This window comes from Camelus ferus, chromosome 13 (genome assembly GCF_009834535.1).
Source record: "Camelus ferus isolate YT-003-E chromosome 13, BCGSAC_Cfer_1.0, whole genome shotgun sequence".
Lineage (NCBI taxonomy): Eukaryota > Metazoa > Chordata > Mammalia > Artiodactyla > Camelidae > Camelus > Camelus ferus.
In genome coordinates, this window is record NC_045708.1 from 4,257,139 (window position 1) to 4,274,942 (window position 17,804).

Sequence of the window (17,804 nt, forward strand, 5' to 3'; positions counted from 1 at the left end):
GGTTGTCCGTGGTTCATGGGCCAAAGAATGTTTGAGAAGCACAGGAAGTCTTCCCACCAGGCCAGCATCCAGGCTTGTGTGCGGCGTCACGTTGCCGGCCTTCCCCGCGGGATGCTGAGCTCCCAGCCCGGATCCCCGCGTGCGCTTCGGCGCTGCTCAGTGTCTGCGCGTGCTCTGGCTGCTCTCTCAGGGCAGCTTGTGGACTTTTTCCGCACAAACTTCTGTATTGTTTCTTCCTGGAGAAACATTATTACATTATTAGGGAGAGAACCTGTGTTCCTGGGAAATAGCCCAGGAGTCACGTAGGAAGACCTGCTCTGGGCCTCGCTCTGCTCCCTCCTCGCCTGTGGCCCTTGGCAAGCGTCTGTGCCTGAGCCTTGGTGTCTCCTTTCCTAGAGCAGACGTAATGTCTGCTCTGCTGCCCGCTGGAGCCAAAATAAGATTTTATATATGAAAAAGCTTGTTCTGTGTACATAATACCAAATAAAATGCCTTGCTTGTTAGGCTGACACCTTACAGCGCTCTGTTAAAAAAGTTGTCATCCTTAGTGCTAGTAATGAGTACTAGTAAGTGCCACTAAAACACTGTAATTTTAAATTTTATATAGTTTTTCTGAATATATTCTACTAGAATCTATTTATACAAATGAGGACATTTAATAAGTGCTCTTTGATTATTGTCAGAATATTGCATATACTGGCTTCCTAGCCAAATTGAATTTATGAAAATTCTAATGATACTGTGATTCATATCTAGAAAGAATTTTTTCTTTCTGAAATCACTTTAGATATGCTTTACATGAATCTCTGGTAATAGTGAATCAATTAATGTGATTTCTCAGGTCATAAATCATATACTGTAGTATTAGTTCCTGTGTAAGCTTCTTAGACCTTCAACTGTTTTGTGGTCTGTTTTAGCAACTTGTTTGCTTTTGAACTCAATTCTAGGTGTTGAACTCAATTTGAGAGCCTCAAATGGTTTGCGCCCCAATTACCTCAGAGGTTCCTGCTTCACTTTCTTGTGGCACCTGCCCAGCGGTAGGAAGTCAGCCACCTATCAGACATTTTTCCTTTTAACTTGAGCACATACTTTAATTTTGTCTCTATCCCATAGGAGTGTTGTGAGGGTTATTACGTTAGCACTTAAAATGGTATATTTTAAACTTCTTGAAAAGAGGTGATACGTGAGCACAAAATATTTTTGTACCATACCACATAATTTTTTCCCCCAGTAACCTTTGGTGATTTGTGTTTGGGGTACATGTTGGCTCTCTAGTCTCAGAAGTCATTAGCCTGCTTTCCTGGAGGCCCCCGGGCCTGCTCTAGGACCGACTCTGCTCCTCTTTGTCGCACAGGCCTGTGCTCTTGCCGCAGGTGGCGGCGCTGGCTCTGCTGGTGTCCATGGACCCTGTGGAATTTTCACCCCCTTAGTTGTTCTTAGTGGGTCGAAAGTGGCTTTTGTCTTACTGTTTGATTGTTCAGGGACCAGAAGATGGGTGGCAACTCAGGTGGCCTTAGGAGGGGGAGAGGTTTTTAAAAAGGTGAATGGTCTTATGTAAATCCCACCATCACCAGAGCAAGAGATGGGACCACTCTTTCTCCTTTCCATGAACCTCTGGGAATGTCGTTTGTCCATGACTTCAGCAAATACTTGCACTCCTGTTATGTGTCACACATTAAGTATTGGGTACTGGAGATTCAGTGGTGAAAAGCCAGACATCCCTTCAAGGATGCCCTTGATATAGTCTTATTTTGAGTGTGTTAGAAAAATACTTATTGGAGAAGAAAAACTGCTAGGTTGGGTTTAGATGCTGAATGGCCTCAGGGATTAAAGGTGGAGGCTGTAGGTTAACGGAAGACATTTATGAAAGGAATGACTTTTCTGTAATTTAAAACAAAAGAAAACAAAACAGCTACAAATGGCATTGTGGCAGAGACTGCTAGCTGATCACAAAACCTATCTCCTCTTCCTGGGCAGGTAGCCAGATTGCATTTCCCAACCTCCTTTGCAATTAGGTGTGGCTTTGTGGCCATTTTCTAGCCAATGGAGCGAGATCAGAGAAGTGTGCCACTTCTAGGGCTGGCCCTTAGAGCCCTCCGGGCATGGTTATCTGTGCCCTTTCCCTCTGCTGGCTAATGCCGGCAAGCCCAGAGACCTAGGGAGGCTCCTGCCATGAGATGGAAGGAGATGTGGTGCCAGAGCCGCTGCTTGGAGAAGAGCCGTCTCCTGATCTACTATTTTGGACTTTACACGAGCAAGAAGTAAATATTTATGGTATTTGAGCCATGATACAGTTTATTCTAAGAGTTAGCCTCCCTAACTAGGCACGATGCCTAGAATGCTAGGCAAAACTGGTGAGTTTAGTAGAGGTGCTGAGAATTTCGGACTCTGCCTTAGTTTTGATTATTTATATGTCACGTTATATGTAATGATCAGTGAATTTCAAGAATCAATGTAAAACTATGCGACAACAGTCTTTTTAATATATCACTTCTAATTGGTGCAACTAACTGGTTTATTACATTCAGCGTGGCCTCTCTCAGTCTTTGTTTTAATAAGCTGTGTGGGTCCTCAGTTAGCTTTAAAGGGACTCTGTGGAGACTGAAACATTGTCAGTCCTTATGTCAGAGAACTGGAAATACAGTTTTCATCATGCAGCTTCTCTGTTCAAAAGCTGGTAGTCATTTCTCCTTATTTAGCGTTTTGTTTCATTTATTCCATCATCCAAAAACTGTGTATATGTGCGTGTATGTGTGTTAAAATGAATGTGGCTATGTGTAACACTGACCTAAGTTCTGAAGGGAGACAAAATGAGTAAAACTCGGTCCGTGTGGACCTGCAGAGAGGCCGTGCTCGGGGCACAGCTACTGAGCCTCCACACTGCTGTCCTCTCCTCACTTCAGCCCAATAAATCATGTAGTATTTCTTCATTACTTTTTTTTTTTTTTTTAGTATTGTCTCCAATTAGATGTGCTGTTTGAAAGCAGGGAATATATTTTGAAGAGCTTCTGCGTCCTCTCTTGGGCATTTATAGCCAGCACTGAACACCGTGCTTAATTGAGTAACCGTCCCTGTAGTTTCCTTTGCTTTCCTTGCTTGGCTATCCTGGCATAGTTCTGTATGACAGTTTGTGTTAACAGACAGAAGTATTTTCTCAGTCTGTTAGGAATTCATGGAATTGTGCAATCAGGAATGTTGGGACTGGAAGGATCTTTTTAAAATTGAATTCCTGATCTTTTAGATCATCTAATTCCTGATACCTGATGTGTGGCCATGAGTCATGGCACAGACATTACCTGGCCCTGAGCTTCTTAGAGGCACAGGCTCGGGCACAATTCAGACCCACCAGATCCTCAGATGACCCACGTGCACATTAAAGTTGGAGGTGCACTGCTCAAGGTCGGCCTTCCATTCTCCTCTAGAGAACACTGGGAAGGTCAGAGTTGCCAGTCACACGACTGTTTATTTCAGTGGTTCCCATCCTTGGATACATCTTGGGATCACCTAGGAACCTTTAAAAAATACTGATGCCTGTTTCATCCCCATACATTTGCTGAAATGGTCAGGATTGCAGCCTGTGCATTAGACTTTGGAAAATCTCCCTGGATGGCTCAAGTGCAGACATGCTGAGAGCCACTTCACCTAGTTAATGAGAGAATCCAGGTTTCCTGATGCTCTAATCAAGTCGTCCCTATGCTCCACACAGGGGTAGACTTTCAAAAACAGAGCTCTCCTTCCCTGATTTTTCCTCTTAGAGCACCCCTCTGTCTTAGGCCCTTCACAGCATTTATCCCACTCACCCCCTGCCTCCCCACTGGCAGGTGCCCCATGAGTGTAGGACCTTTGACTTGTTCATGGCTGAGTCCCAGCTCCTGGGACAGTGTCTGGCACACGTGAGGTGCCCCTTTAATATACCTAGAACAAATGGGAGGAGTTACGATGAAGAGAAGGCAAGATACAGGCATTCAGACGTACCAGGGGCTGCCCACCTCCGTCAGCAGAGGCTCCGGAGAGACTGAGAAGTGTAAGCCAGACCTGAGGGGCAGCCAGGGAGGTTAGCGTGAGGACTTGAACCCCGATCTGACGTTAGAGCGTGTGCTTTTCCCGCTCCGCACCTTGTCCTGTCGCCAGGAGACTTGGCAGCAGGGGGATGGACTGGGTCCAGGACTCGAGCTTCTCGGACCCTCAGACCATTGCTTCTCCCTCCACTCGAGAGCCATGTCTGGCTTGTAGCAGTGGATATCAAGGGATCCTGGGAAAGACCCCAGCACAGAGTCTGGCTCCTGGGTAGTTAATACAAGATAGCCATTGCTTACGTGAGTTTTCTGGAGTTTTATCATAAGTGCTTTGAGAACCTGGTGTTTGTGAGTGACATTTGATTTCACTCTCAATTTATGTGAGTTTCTTGCCCCTTTAAATGAACTATTCAGACTTTGTTTATTATACTTGTGCTATTGACAAGTCATGGTTAGTTGTTCAAGATATTTCTGTCACATGTATTGTTTTTAGAGTTTAATTCTTTCGATTTGTTATTTGGTATATTTTACCACTGATTTTCCTGTCATCAAACTCTGAGGTCAGGTGTAAAAAGTCCTTTTTTATGAAGTCATTCATTAATGTGCTCCACTGTACATTAGTGATTTTTAAAACTTTTGATGAGACCATTATTAAGATGTCTTGATAGGAGGTGAATCTATCTTTTTTTTTTTTTTTTTTGGTAATAGGAAGCCAGAAAACGTTCAGTCTTGAACATAAAACATTCTTTTTAACGTCGTAAAATTTCTAGTTTCAATTTGGAAACCACGTTGAGATGAGATGTTTTGTGTTACTGTGGTGAGAAGGCTGTTGCTGGTGACTCTGGCAGACGTTACCTGAAGTTGGGCACTGCTGACTTCACATCAGCCGCTAGAATTCCACAGTCGAGGTAAGGGGAAGAAAGTAATGTTGAATTTTACAAAGGAACATGAATTCTGAGGTTAGTCCATAGTTCACAGGGAAAATTTTGGGGCCCAGATTGCCAATCAGTAGTTACCACTATTGACTGAGTCAAGTAGAAGGACAGTTAAAAGTCCTGGTACAAGAATTTTCTAGACATAGGAAGTAAATAATTAGGGAACTGATGGTTATCCTGGTAGCTAGGAGTCACCCTGTGGATAAAGACTTATTCTGTGCTGGAGCAGTTATCAGGGATATAAGGGAGAGGAAAGTAAAAAATTCGTAGAAGCAGGTTTAGTCAGATTTCAGCACTTTTTGTGGCACCAAAAAACCCAGGCAGTCATCAGTTTGTTCTCAGAAAATGTGAACATTGTTGAAGATTATCCTTATTAACCAAAGTAACAGTAGCATTCTATATCTGAGTGGTACTTTTGAATCTGAGTACCTTTGTGTGCATCAACCCATCCAGTCTTCCTAGCAACCCTGAGCTAGGAGAGAGAGGTATCATCTCCACCTTTTTTGATGAGATAATACAGAGAGGCTAAGTTACTTTCCCAAGGACAGTTAGGAAGGGAGAGAACTGAGCTTTTTATATTTTAAATATAAAATGTTGAGCGTGATTATTGAACTTGTAAGCTATCTTTGGTTTTCTAGGTATATAAATAAATGGTTTATAATGCTGGAGGAGTAATCTAAAGTTTTATTTAATACTGCAACTGAACAAAAAAGGATATTCTTAGGACCAAAAATAATTGTCTGGCAAGACTCAAAGAAATTTTCTGTCCTTTTTAAAAAGTTGCCATTGTGTAGGTTTTTATAAGAAAATTTTAATTTTATCTACATGAAGCAGCCTGAGAGCAGAGACCTGGTCTTCTAACTTCTTCCTGACTTACCCCACCCGCCATACTGTTAGTTGGCACTCTGTAGGTTCTTTTGAATGAGTTGGGTTTTGGGCTTACTGTTGGAAGTTGGTTAATAATGTCGTTGAATGTTGACTGAGCTGCAAAATGAAATGTCATTGGTTCTTTTTAGGAACAGTTTACTGTGGGTAAAGCACATAGGCTCCCCATTAAAAAAATTATACAGGTAATATAGGTTCACCAACATATATCTTTTTTCACACACGTATGTTTTAAATTTTGAAACGCTTTTAAGCCTACAGAAGAATTGCAGGTGTAGAGCACAGTACTTTTTTTTCCTTGAACTGTACGAGAGCAAGTTGCCGGTATGTTTCATCACTCTCAGGTACTTGATTATGTGTTTCCTACAAACGAGAACATTCTCTTCCATCACCATGGTACAAGAATCAGGAAATGAACACCCAGACATTTCTGCCATCGAATCCTCAGAGCTACTCCGGTGGTGCCGGTTGACCCAGTGGTGACCTTGTAGAGAAAGGCCTGGCGGGGACCCTGGGTGGCACTTGGTTGTCTCCTCACCTCCCTTTAACCCACAGCAGTTCTTGGTCCTTTCTGACTTTCATGACCTGATGCTCTTGAAGATTACAGGCCAGTCACTCTGTGGCATGTTACTCAGGTTGAATTTGTCTGATGTGTCCTCATGATTAGATTCAGGTTTTGCACCTTTGGCAGGAATATCACAGAAGAGCCAGTATTTATCTTTTTCAAAGATTAGTTTTACATTTTATTTTCTGTTTCCTTAGAGCGTTTCCCAAAGTGTATTCTGCGGAACTAGCACCTACTGTGTTCTCAACACCGTGCCACCTATAGAAGGTAGGATTCGAAAGCTTTTGACTTACAGGAAGGGGTGGGCTTGGCAGCGAGAGTAATTCCATCATTCAGTGCAGGAAATAGCCTGTGGTCAGCACCGAGAAGACCTGAGTTCTGCCTTAACTTGCTGTGTGATCTTAGATGAGTTACTTAATCCTTCTGGGGTAGCAAAATAATGCTCCCTTTGTAAAGTTTCTGTGAGGATTAAAAAGGCAAAGAGTTTAATCACATGGAAAATTCAAAGCACTCTGCAAATGTTAAGTATACTAAAACAATAATTCTGTATTTCTAGTGTCAAATTCCAGGTGACTGAGAGTAAGGGCCTGTGGCATTGTGGGAAAAACCAGAGGTCATGTTTGAATCCCATCTGAGCCACTTACTAGCTGTAAATCTTGGGCAAATTAATCTTAACCTCAGGTCCTTCATCTGTAAATTGGGGGCAATTATGCCCAGATGGGTTATTGTGAGAATTTAATGAGAGAGTGCAATGTAGAATCCTTTCTGGATGCTTGATCTAGAGTCCCACAAATGTCTGCTCCTTCATAAGTAGTAGAAAATAAATTTACTTGATTACATGTAGCTCAAATTGAAATTGAACGGAATGAAGCAAGAGCGAATGCCCCCAAACCCAAATCGAAGCAACTGATTGATTGCAAGGCTTCTGGGCCTCCCCCCTTTATCTGCCCCGCCTACATGTTTCTAGACTGAAAATGTAAGTGCCGATAAATAGAAGTTTATTGAATCTGAGTATGAGTTCATTTAAACTCGGGTGAGAGATTTAGTAATACGATTGACAGGGAGAGGGTAAATCTGGGTCACCTAAAAACAGAAAGGGTAAGATTTGATGATCACACTCTAAGAGGAGGAAAGGGGTTGTGAAATAGCAAAACTAGTTATATTTTTGTATTAAATTAAAAAAATTTTTTAGCCTTTAAACATCGTTTGGATAATTACAACTGAGTTTAATTCATTTTGGAGACTTTCTGTGGGAAAGAATGAGAAGAAATCATACCAATGCTTGGCACATAGTTGATGCTTAATTAATAATTTATTTTGGATGAATAGCGATTTGGGGTCTTAGGTTAGTAATGACAGTATTTGCTGCTGTGAGCACTCTGCCGACTTGAATATAACAATATGCGCTTATGTTTTCCTGAATCAGTTCCTATCCTACTAATTAAATCTAAGCACATAATAATTAGAGCTAAACAGAAAATTGTAGAACTTCCTTTTAATTTTACCACTCCAAGTTGTTGATCAAATATATTCCCAGTAAGATTTAGCAACTTGATACACTGTTAGACCAACTTATTTTGAACAGTTTGTTCTAGAGGTTGAGAGTTTAATGATAATCAACTTGATTGAATAACAGTGTTTGTAATTACTCACAAAACCAAAATCATTTAATTTTTATTAATTATGAATTGAAATAAAATGAATGCATCATTTTCTAGGGTAGAGTTAATATAGTTATGATTTACCTTGCCAAAGTCAACAGTGTGTTCCAAGGAAAAGGTTGTATACACTTCTTTGGATATAAATAGAGGATTTGGTAATGTGAAATCTCAAATTTATAAATAAAACATGAAAATAAGAATTCTGTTTTTTGCCTAGTTAACTAAGTGAATGAGCATTTTTGTACTTTTGGAAAGTTTTAGTTAAGTTATAGTATGTCTCTGAAATTATTATTTGGAAAATATTTGAAGGTTGACTGGAAAGGATGGCTCATTCTCTAGAATTATAGCTGTCCGCCAAACAAATAATCTGTCAATTTCAAGAGCATCTCTAGTTATTTTTATTGTGAAGTAAGTTATAAAATTATTTTGTAAAGTCATATATCATACATGCATATTTTGCTAGATAATGATAATGAAATGTTTTACTGTGTTTGGTTGGCACTTCCATTTTGCAGTGTCAGAGTTTAACTATTTGGATTAAATACTGAGATGTAATTGAAATCAGTGTATACCTTACTTTGAATATTAACTCAAGATACTGTTAGAATCCTTGTACAGAGACAAGGATTTAAAAACTGGTACCTATTTTGTCTAATTATTATCTCATTTATAGTTACTCCAAAAACATTAGAAAGCAGTGTTTAATTAAAAACACAGTTTTATACAGTATATCCATGTGAGCAGTTCTTTTCTAGTGTAAAAGCTGAGTTACTCTTTATCACACTGTAACTAGAGAAACTGAAATATGAACATGTACGTTTTAACATTTTGGCTATTTGAGTTCCTGGTATTCTTTTCCCAGTATTAAAATTGCCATCTTCATAATGCACAGTGGGAAAATTTACCTATTGTTATGTTTCTTAAAAAGACCCAATTTATATTCAGGATGAACCGAAAATTCTGGAAATAGCACAGTTTAAAAACTGATTAAGGGGAACCCATTGGCCTGTCATACTTCTCTTCCTTTTGAACCCATGGCTGCACATCCCCATAAAGTGCTAAATTTAGAAACTTGATTGAGACTGTGCTTACACAGTCATTCTCCTTTTCCTCTTTAAAAGCCTTTGGGCCGATTCACCACTGCCTGATTTGGTATCAGAGTGGAAGACAGACGCCTTTCCTGTAGCAGTTAGTTGTGCTGTCGAGAAGAGTTCTCTTTCTCTCTCCCTCTCTACACACAAGCGCGCGCGCGTGCGTGTGTTTTGTATGCCCCAGGACAGCTGGGTTCTTCAAGGAGGCTAAAAGGACAGATAATTCATGTCAGGTTGTGATCACAAACATAGAAATAGGAGTTGGGGTTTAATATTCTGTTCGTTGTCAAAAATTATACTTAGTTTTTTCAGAGATATGACTAGTCATATACAATTCAAAGTAAGCCAATTGATTCAGCATCTAGCTTAGTACTGTTTTCATAAAAGGTACCCTGTAATTGATAAATATCAGAATTGAGTATAGATTTTAGAATTTCACCTCTACTTTCAGAATTATACACATCACGGGAGATTTTTTAAAAAGCAGAGTAAAATCACTTTAGGGGAAGAGAGAAGGGAGGTAAAGGCTCATGTGATTTGGTCTTCTGTGCTTTAGAATTTTATGGCCCATGGTACCTCCCTCGGGAGGATGAAGTGCAGGGAGCATGCATAAGCACATAAAATTACAGAGGTTTTATAGTGTGTCATTAATACAGAACTTCCTGTGAACTTTCTTTCTGTTAAATACTTTCTTTTTTGGTTTCATAGCAAGATTTTTTAAAAAGTTTAATTTTATTTTGCTATTAAAAATTTGAATTCTTAAAAGCAATCAGTTCTTAAGCTTTTCAAGTTTTTATACTGCTTATAGAAAGAGAAGATAGGTGTTATAATTCAATTGGTTGTGTAGTTCATGGACCAAAAAAGATTTAGTACGCTGAAACTCTCTTAAGTTCCTCCCTATAAAATATTTCCATATGATGTAGTAAATTTTTTTAGACTTCATTTCTATGCCCAATATTTTCCTGTTAAGATTTTTTTCCCTGAGAAGAAATGTGTTAATCAGATGAAAAATGTTTGGGGAGGATTTTATTATGACTGTAGAAAATATTTTTTATTATTTTATGTTTTTCACATATTCAGAAAATAGACTCTGCTAAACAGAGTTACAGTAGATGACTGGAAAAATACGCTGCTGTATTTCACTTTCAGCATTCTTAACTAATACCTGTATGCCTATATAAGGTTGTTTAATTCTAAGACATTCAAAATTACTGAATGTGACAATAAATTCTCTAGGGATCTATGCCTGGAGGAGAGGTAGAGATTATCTACTCCTCCTTGATATGGGAAAACTGAAAATATTAAGTAACTTACCCAAGGTCACACAATTAGAAAGTAGCAGAACTGGGCCAGAACCCGGGACTCTTGACTTGGAGTCAGTGTTTCGTTATACCTTACTCATATCAGAATAAATTATTTCAGCTGTGACTTTCTGGAGCAAATTCAGTCTTCAGTATTTTACTGTGTTGCTCCTTAGTACCCAGTTATGCATTACACCTGTTAGATATTGCGGCTTCCATTTGGCATTAAAAAAAAATTGGAGTGGGTAATTTGAAACTTTGACCTGAATGTGTCAAAACTGGCAAGAAATTTTGAGCCAGGCAAAGGGATTTTGTTATAGGAATGAAACAAGAAATGATATGTAAGTAAATAAGTGAATGAAATATTACATAAAGGAGATGCTCTCTCTTAGAAAGTATCAGGGAGACTGATTATCAGGCAGTCAGACATAACATTCCAGTCCGAGAGTAGTGACCTTTTCTCTCACTAATTCAGAGAAGTTACGTTTTGATGAAATAACATTAATCATATAGGTATGTATATGTAAGTCAAGTTAATTAAAATGATATGCTTTTAGATTTAGGCTAGAAAGCCGCCTCTGTCTTGCCTAGGTAGCTAACTGCAGGTTTAAATTCCTTATATTTAAAAGATTTGTAATTTTCTTTTGGAAGGGTAAGTCTCATTTGTATTCTAGGGGATGAAGTAGTAATAGTTTATTAATAAAGTAAGTGGTCATATTTTATTATAATTCTTCCCTAAAATTAAAACCTTTTCAACTGGTTAACAGAAGATTTCTGGGTTTTGTGAGGTCAAGTCATTTTGTATTTTTGATGTACTTCCTGGAAACCTGGTGAAAGGACCTTTAAAAGCAGTGTTCTGGTTATGGGCAGCTGCTGGGATAGTCCCTGTTCACTTGCTTGCCATGGAGCAAAAAGCTCAATCTTATTTTAAATCCTCTTGGCCAGATTCCTGCTGCCATCTATCTGATAAGTGTGTAAATGAGTATTGTTAACCAAGAGGAGTGATGCTCTTGGTTTCACAGTGACTAAACTGAGCTTCTGTTTCTGACCTTGCCAGTATACTTAAAAGGAGATTTTCTCTATTATTTTCTCTGAATTTACTGTTTTCTTCTTTATAGATGATCATGGGAACAGCAATAGTAGTCATGTAAAAATCTTTTTACCGAAAAAGCTGCTTGAATGTCTGCCGAAATGTTCAAGTTTACCCAAAGAGAGGCACCGTTGGAACACTAATGAGGTAGATAAATTTCTATTTTTAGGGGTATAATTTTTTTAAGGGCAAACTTGTTAGGTCATTTTGCAGTGTGGTACTTTATATTAGCTTTAAATTCAAAATATTGAACTAGGAAATGGTAAATGGGAAGAATGCTCAATCTGGATTTGACAGAAACCATTGTGTTTTTTGAACTCTCTCTCATCTGCTTGGCTTGCATTGAAAAATATAAAATGTGCACGCTGACTTACAAGGTAGCATGAGTTTCTGTCTTTGTCTTTTCTTACATTTTGGTGTCTTGCATTTGGTGGTTAACGCTGCATCTCAATTAAACCTTAGTTCTTAACATTGTCATGAATTAATAAAGATACAGCCTCAATGTTGCACAGAACGTGCGGGGTCCTGACAATGAAGTTCCTGTAGAACTGGGAAGGGCAGGCTTCTTACCAGCAGAGTAGCTCTTGTCCTCGCTGATGAAGGAAGTTTGCGTGGAGAATTAATCGCTTTACCTTAACGATAGGAAGTTGTGTTAGGAGTGAAGTCTGTGTAGTAGGTTGCTTATTTGTCATATGGTGAGAAAGAAGATTGATGAAGTCCAGTGAATCCAAGTGTGTCTTCTTGGGTGATGTTTCCTTTTTTGGTAAATCTTAATCTGAGAGTCTTAGTATTAGGGGTGGATTGCTTCATCTTACTTTTATTTTGAAATCTGAATATTTCAATTTAGGGTGATACCCATTCAGTGTGGTGGTGAGACTTGGGTCTGTGCCCATCAAGCTGGGAACTACAGTCCCTTAATTCAAACGGCTGGGGTTATTGGTATTGCAAAGTCGGTGTAAATCAATTGATGTTGCTGCTTCAACATTTACTTCCAAGTTAGGTTGAATTTTTAACACCTAACCCTGTCTTGGGCACTCAGTTTTGTTAAGACACAAGAAGAAAATAGTGCTGCCTATTTATCCTTTTTTTAAAAAATTGTTTTGCTCAAATTCTTAGAATGCTTCTGAGTTATAAGAGGTTATATGGATGAAAGTCCCTTTACTTACCTAGTTTACAGATTTAAATACTCACTAAAAGCTCATAGTTTTGTTGCCTTGTCTCTACTGATTTAAATTTTTATAAGGTATGTATGTTTTGATTATTTGCATAGATTACATTTCCGCTTCAAACGGAATACTTTTGCTTTGACAAACATTAGGTAGTTTAGAGGCCTGTTGTTTTAAACAGTCATCTGTTAACTGTTTCAGATGTTTTAGACCTGAAAACAAAAAAATATGCTGAAAATTAGTCTTAATCATAGATTCTTAAATTTGGGAGCCATTCAGTACGTCAGAACTAGGTCATGAAATATTAAGACTCAGTACATTTCTTAGTATTTCCTGAAATACAGATTTGATACCACATTATTATACATTAGTTCCAGTTTATTTATAAATGTAACAAAACATACAGTTTTTTTCAATTTTTTAATATTTTACATAAATGACAATTTATTTTAATTATGATTTGAAATTATATTTGAAAACAGCAATTGCTTAGTGAATTAAAATTAGAGGTCTTAAGAGTCATATAATGCTGGAAGTTAACAGTGCCAGAAATTTAGTTGGTAGATTATTTAGATCAGTGCTTTCAAAACTTGCAATTTTTAAGTACAGCCCTTCAGCTTACACATATTTATTCACCTCTAAAACATTTATTTACCATTTTATTAATATTTTAGATAAATTATAAAACACCCGGTAAGGAATTTTTACGGAGGCCAGGCTTCATAGGGAGAGAAGTTGTTCTGCGTTTTCTGCTAGGGCCCAGTACACAAAGCCCTCGGAGACCCCTGGTTTAGGTCCCGGTGTTGCAGAAGCCCAAGGCCCGAGAGGGGAACCGCATCCCTTTCTGACCCATGCAGTGTGAAGCTGGGGTCTGGGAAACGGGGACTGCCCGTGTTTCACAAGCTGTCACTACTGCTGAAAACTTGGGTAGAAGAACATGTTGCTCCTTTGGGGCTGCAGGCAGCAGGGGCCGCTCAGCCGGCAGAGGGGACGGCATCTGCCCTCTTCCCTTGTGTCGGGGCGGTTCTTTCCAACATTTGTCATCTCAGCACCGACAAAAACTTACGGCAAAACTGAATTTAAAGATTGGCCCATATTTCTGTGTAGAGGACTTTGGCTTTTTTTCTTGTTTGTTTTTGGCTTTAGGAAAAATAGGGGAATCTTAGAGCGACAGCAGTAGTTGTTAATTCTTTGGGGTGTTACGTGGTGATGGTTCCCTGTCATCTTTTTTTCTTAAACTTTCATGAATAATAGGAATAAAACAGTTAGCACTCCTGCTCGTTGCTTTTCCGGGTGTTGGCCTGTCCCCGCGTCCTTCAGCCTGCCCTCCTTCCTGTTGCCACCAAGACCCGAAGGAAATGTGCTTCGGGGGTGCGTCCCTTGTGGGGGCTCTGTGGCCCCGTGTGGGGCGGCTTCACGCTCAGTGAGAACTGCCGGCGAAATCTCTCGAATCGCTCGTAGAGGTTAGTCCCAGCACCGTTATGCGGGGCCCGATTTCCCTCTGGAATTGGGATAGATCGCTGTGTTCTGGGGGAGGACCACACGAAGCAGTCGGCCTGTATTTTGGAGCTGGGATGGACAAAAAATACATTTCTGTAGATGGCACGTTCGGGGATGAGCGCTCTTCCTGGGAGAGGCTTGCGGGCTCGAGAGGGTTGAGAGCACAGCCCATGCATGTATCCATCTCCCTCCGCACAGCACATGTTCCAGAAGTAGGCCGGCGCCCATGTTGCCTGGATGAGACGTCAGCTGTCATCTTCTCTGTCGCCAGTGGTCTCGCTCCCTCTGCTGGGTGTGTACAGTTGAGTTCTGGGCATAATCTGATTCCTCAGTACTTTTGAGAAATTCCCTTACTCAACCTGTGTTGTAATGTTTGTGATTTCTTGAGAAAACCCAGCTCTTACCCTGTGTGTGCGTTTGAAGGACAGTGAGACCGTGTGCCCGCTCAGATTCTGCCATTCAGTGAGCTCCTCTTCCTCTCTGGTGCCTGGCGCTGTATGTAGTTATTTCTGAGCCCCACAGAAACATGATGAGATGTGTAATGTTTCCTCTGACGGATGAGTGAGTGGTGGTAAAAAGTAGTGAAATAATTTGGTCAAGATAGCACCCTGCCTAGGACTTGTCTCTGTCCGAGCTTAATTCCTTTTGTGTTACTTACTAATTCTTAGGAACATCATTCTGCTGTGTGTTGTCTAGGCTTTTAATGAAAGACCCATAGCCCTGAACCACATTAGTGTACTTGGCAAATCTATTCTGTAATTTAGTTTTAGATTAAAAAGAGTTAGTACAGGATTAGGATTGTGGTTTCATATGCAAATTTGGTAAAACTGAAAGTCACTAAAAAGACTATTAGAAGAGAAGAGAGACTTTAGGGCCTATTTAAGCTGCTTTTAACCTTTTCTAACTCATCAGAATAGGTAAAATCTGCTGCCCTTCTTGAATGTTATTTGCAATTGCAAAATGAATGCTGTATCTAAAAACAAATCAATTTTAGATGATTCGTTCTCAGCCACAAACACCCTTGTTGTAGGTTCTGAGAATGAGGGAAGGATGAGGACAGCAGTGTTACCAGGGCTGCCATTTGTTGAACATCTGCTCTGTGTTAGGCACTGTGGAGTCCTTTACGTGAATAATCACTTTTACTCCTTAAATTAATCCTGTGAAGTAGGCTGTGTGATATCCACACGTTGTAGATGAGGGAACGTGAGCCACAGAGATGTTAAAGCCCCTGAAAGTGGTGACCTGGGGAGTCCAGGCCCACCGTCTGATTTTGGAGTCCGTACTTGCTACAGTTCTGTCCCAGAGAAAAATGTCAAATAGACTTTCCCAAGGTCTTGCACTATTTAGTGACTTCTGATCCTTTTGTTTTATTCATTTGCTTCTTTATTTTGCATTTTCAAGTTTTATACATAAACTTAATGTATTTTTGTCTGAAGATTTTTTTTTAAGTAAAAACATTCATTTCTTAGGGAAGTAGTTTTGATTCTTAATAATGAATATTAATATGTGAGCTCTGGATGAGGAAGAAAATACATTAAACATAGAAACTTTGTACCTGTGTGTAGCTCAAGGGTTAGGATTGATTTTTATATCGTGGGCAGGAGAGAAAGAATGTATTAAACACAGCATATTTGTTAAAGAACCAACTCTTATTTCATAATCAGTTTGATATTCGCATCTTCATTAGGTGCACTGTTACAAGGTTTCTGCATTTTAAGTTAATATTTTTAAGGCCCAGAGCCAGAAATAATTATGCTAATGCAGCTTTCTGATTGCCCAAATGACTGCTTCGTAATTACACATATTAGTACTCCATATATGTTGTCCAGACTGAAATTTCTTTTGTTTAGTCATTAATTAGCTGTTTGACTTAAAATGTAACTACTGCAGTCCCTGCTTGCTGGATCTGGATTTAAAATGGCATTCTTCCAGAGCCAAACTAATGCAGCACCGTGAACCTTTTATAATGAAAATATTCTCCTTAAACCCGTTCAAGTCATTTTTGTGTGCTGTTTTTGAACTATTAATGCTCTTTCATTTGTTTGCTTTCCCTCTAATACAAAGTTTCTCCAGAGTAAGCAAACAAAGTAAAGTTCTGGTTTGTATTGATCTTAAAGAAAGTTGCATCAAAGGTTTGTAGCTGGTAGTAGCTTTGGAGATTTTCATATTAAATGCATTTTTTAATGGTAAAAATGTCTACGTAGGGAGCAGCACACATATAGCCTGATACATTCTCAGCTGTGTTAGCCCGCAGAAGAAAAATCCCTGAGAGTAATGCTTTTTATAGGGAGAGAATTACCCTTTTAAATCCTGAAGACTTTTTCCCCCCCCAACTTTTTATATTCAGGGAAGGAAAATGAACTTTAAGATTGTGAAAATTATTAAGTTGTATTTTATTTCAGTTATTTTGTTTTAACAACAAGAAGCCACCTTACTTTGAAAAAATTTTATATTGTTTCTTGTAGAGGCATATATTCTTGAGTACTTTTGTATTTTTTATTTTTCTCTATATAACTTACAAAGTCATAGATTCAGAGCTTTTTTTTTTTCCAATGGTTGGTTTTGCTGGTGTATTTATAGATTAGCTTTTTGAAACATAGACCCACATTTTTTGGGGATCTTTTAAGGCTCTTCAAATTTCCAAAATGTAAGCTAAACGGAATACTCTGATTATAAAGGTGAGTGAGATATTTTGGCAGCATTTGGTTCCAGATCATTCTCTGAGGCCAGGCAGGACTTTTCTGGTAAAATCACAAACAGGAGAATGCAGATACGACCAGCAGAGAGCCAGGTTTTGAGAGTGACACCATTTGAGTTTTGAATACAGTATATGGTACCGAATTTGAAATTAAATGTGGTAATTTTGTAGCAGTTGGGTTAACTGTAATTCTTCTGTTTAACTTAGTATGAAATGAGGTAAATGGATACTGAGCACACGAGCACATGTCTGCTTGTCAGACAGCCCGCATCGCTCGGGCAGCAGCAGCAGAGGTGGGTCAGGTGTGCAGAGTGCTGGGGGCAGAGTGTGCGTCCCAGTGAGGGGAGGCTGGGGAGGAGAGATCAGTACAGATGGGCTTAGCTCTGGGACCTGTCAAAGGAGCAGATCTTCCCTGCAGGGAGAAGAGTAATGTTTATAAAATTCAAATACGATCTTAAAGCAGTTTTTCTTTAAAGGAAGAAGATTCCTGTAGACCCAGATTAGTTTGACCTAAACTATTTTTGTTATATTACTTAGCACTTAGATGATAATTTGGCCCATACCCAGTGTTCAGTAAACATTTGTTTGAATGAATGAAATATGTGAAAACACAAAAAACTCAGCATAAATTTCTTTATTCTTAGAGTTCTGTGAATATAAAACTCAAATAGATATATACATTACATAAAAAGAAACCACAAAACTAATAAAACTTATATTCACAACATCAGTTAAATGGGATGGATGATATTTTGCCAAAACTAAACTGTCTCTTGCAACATGCATATAATACTGACTGTTCTCAGGCAGGTTCTTTTGAATTGGGCAGGTGGCACTACTGTGTGCCCTGCAGGCATCCCACCCTTCTCTCCCATTGAACTACTCTGAAACTGTGT

The 17,804-nt window shown here is 39.2% G+C and overlaps 1 protein-coding gene across 4 annotated transcripts in view; it reads left to right on the plus strand.

Moving 5' to 3' along the window:
• CAMTA1 (calmodulin binding transcription activator 1) overlaps window positions 1-17,804 on the plus strand; it is an 828,030-nt gene that overhangs the window by 20,566 nt on the left and 789,660 nt on the right. For 2 of the 4 annotated variants that reach the window (XM_032495096.1, XM_032495103.1), the window contains exons 2-3: window positions 6,599-6,668; window positions 11,573-11,691. In XM_032495096.1, coding sequence (XP_032350987.1) covers window positions 6,599-6,668; window positions 11,573-11,691 — 189 coding nt within the window. Of the gene's footprint in view, window positions 1-1,825; window positions 2,262-6,598; window positions 6,669-11,572; window positions 11,692-17,804 lie in introns of those variants that run through there. The other 2 variants (XM_032495095.1, XM_032495097.1) reach the window with 2 other exon arrangements.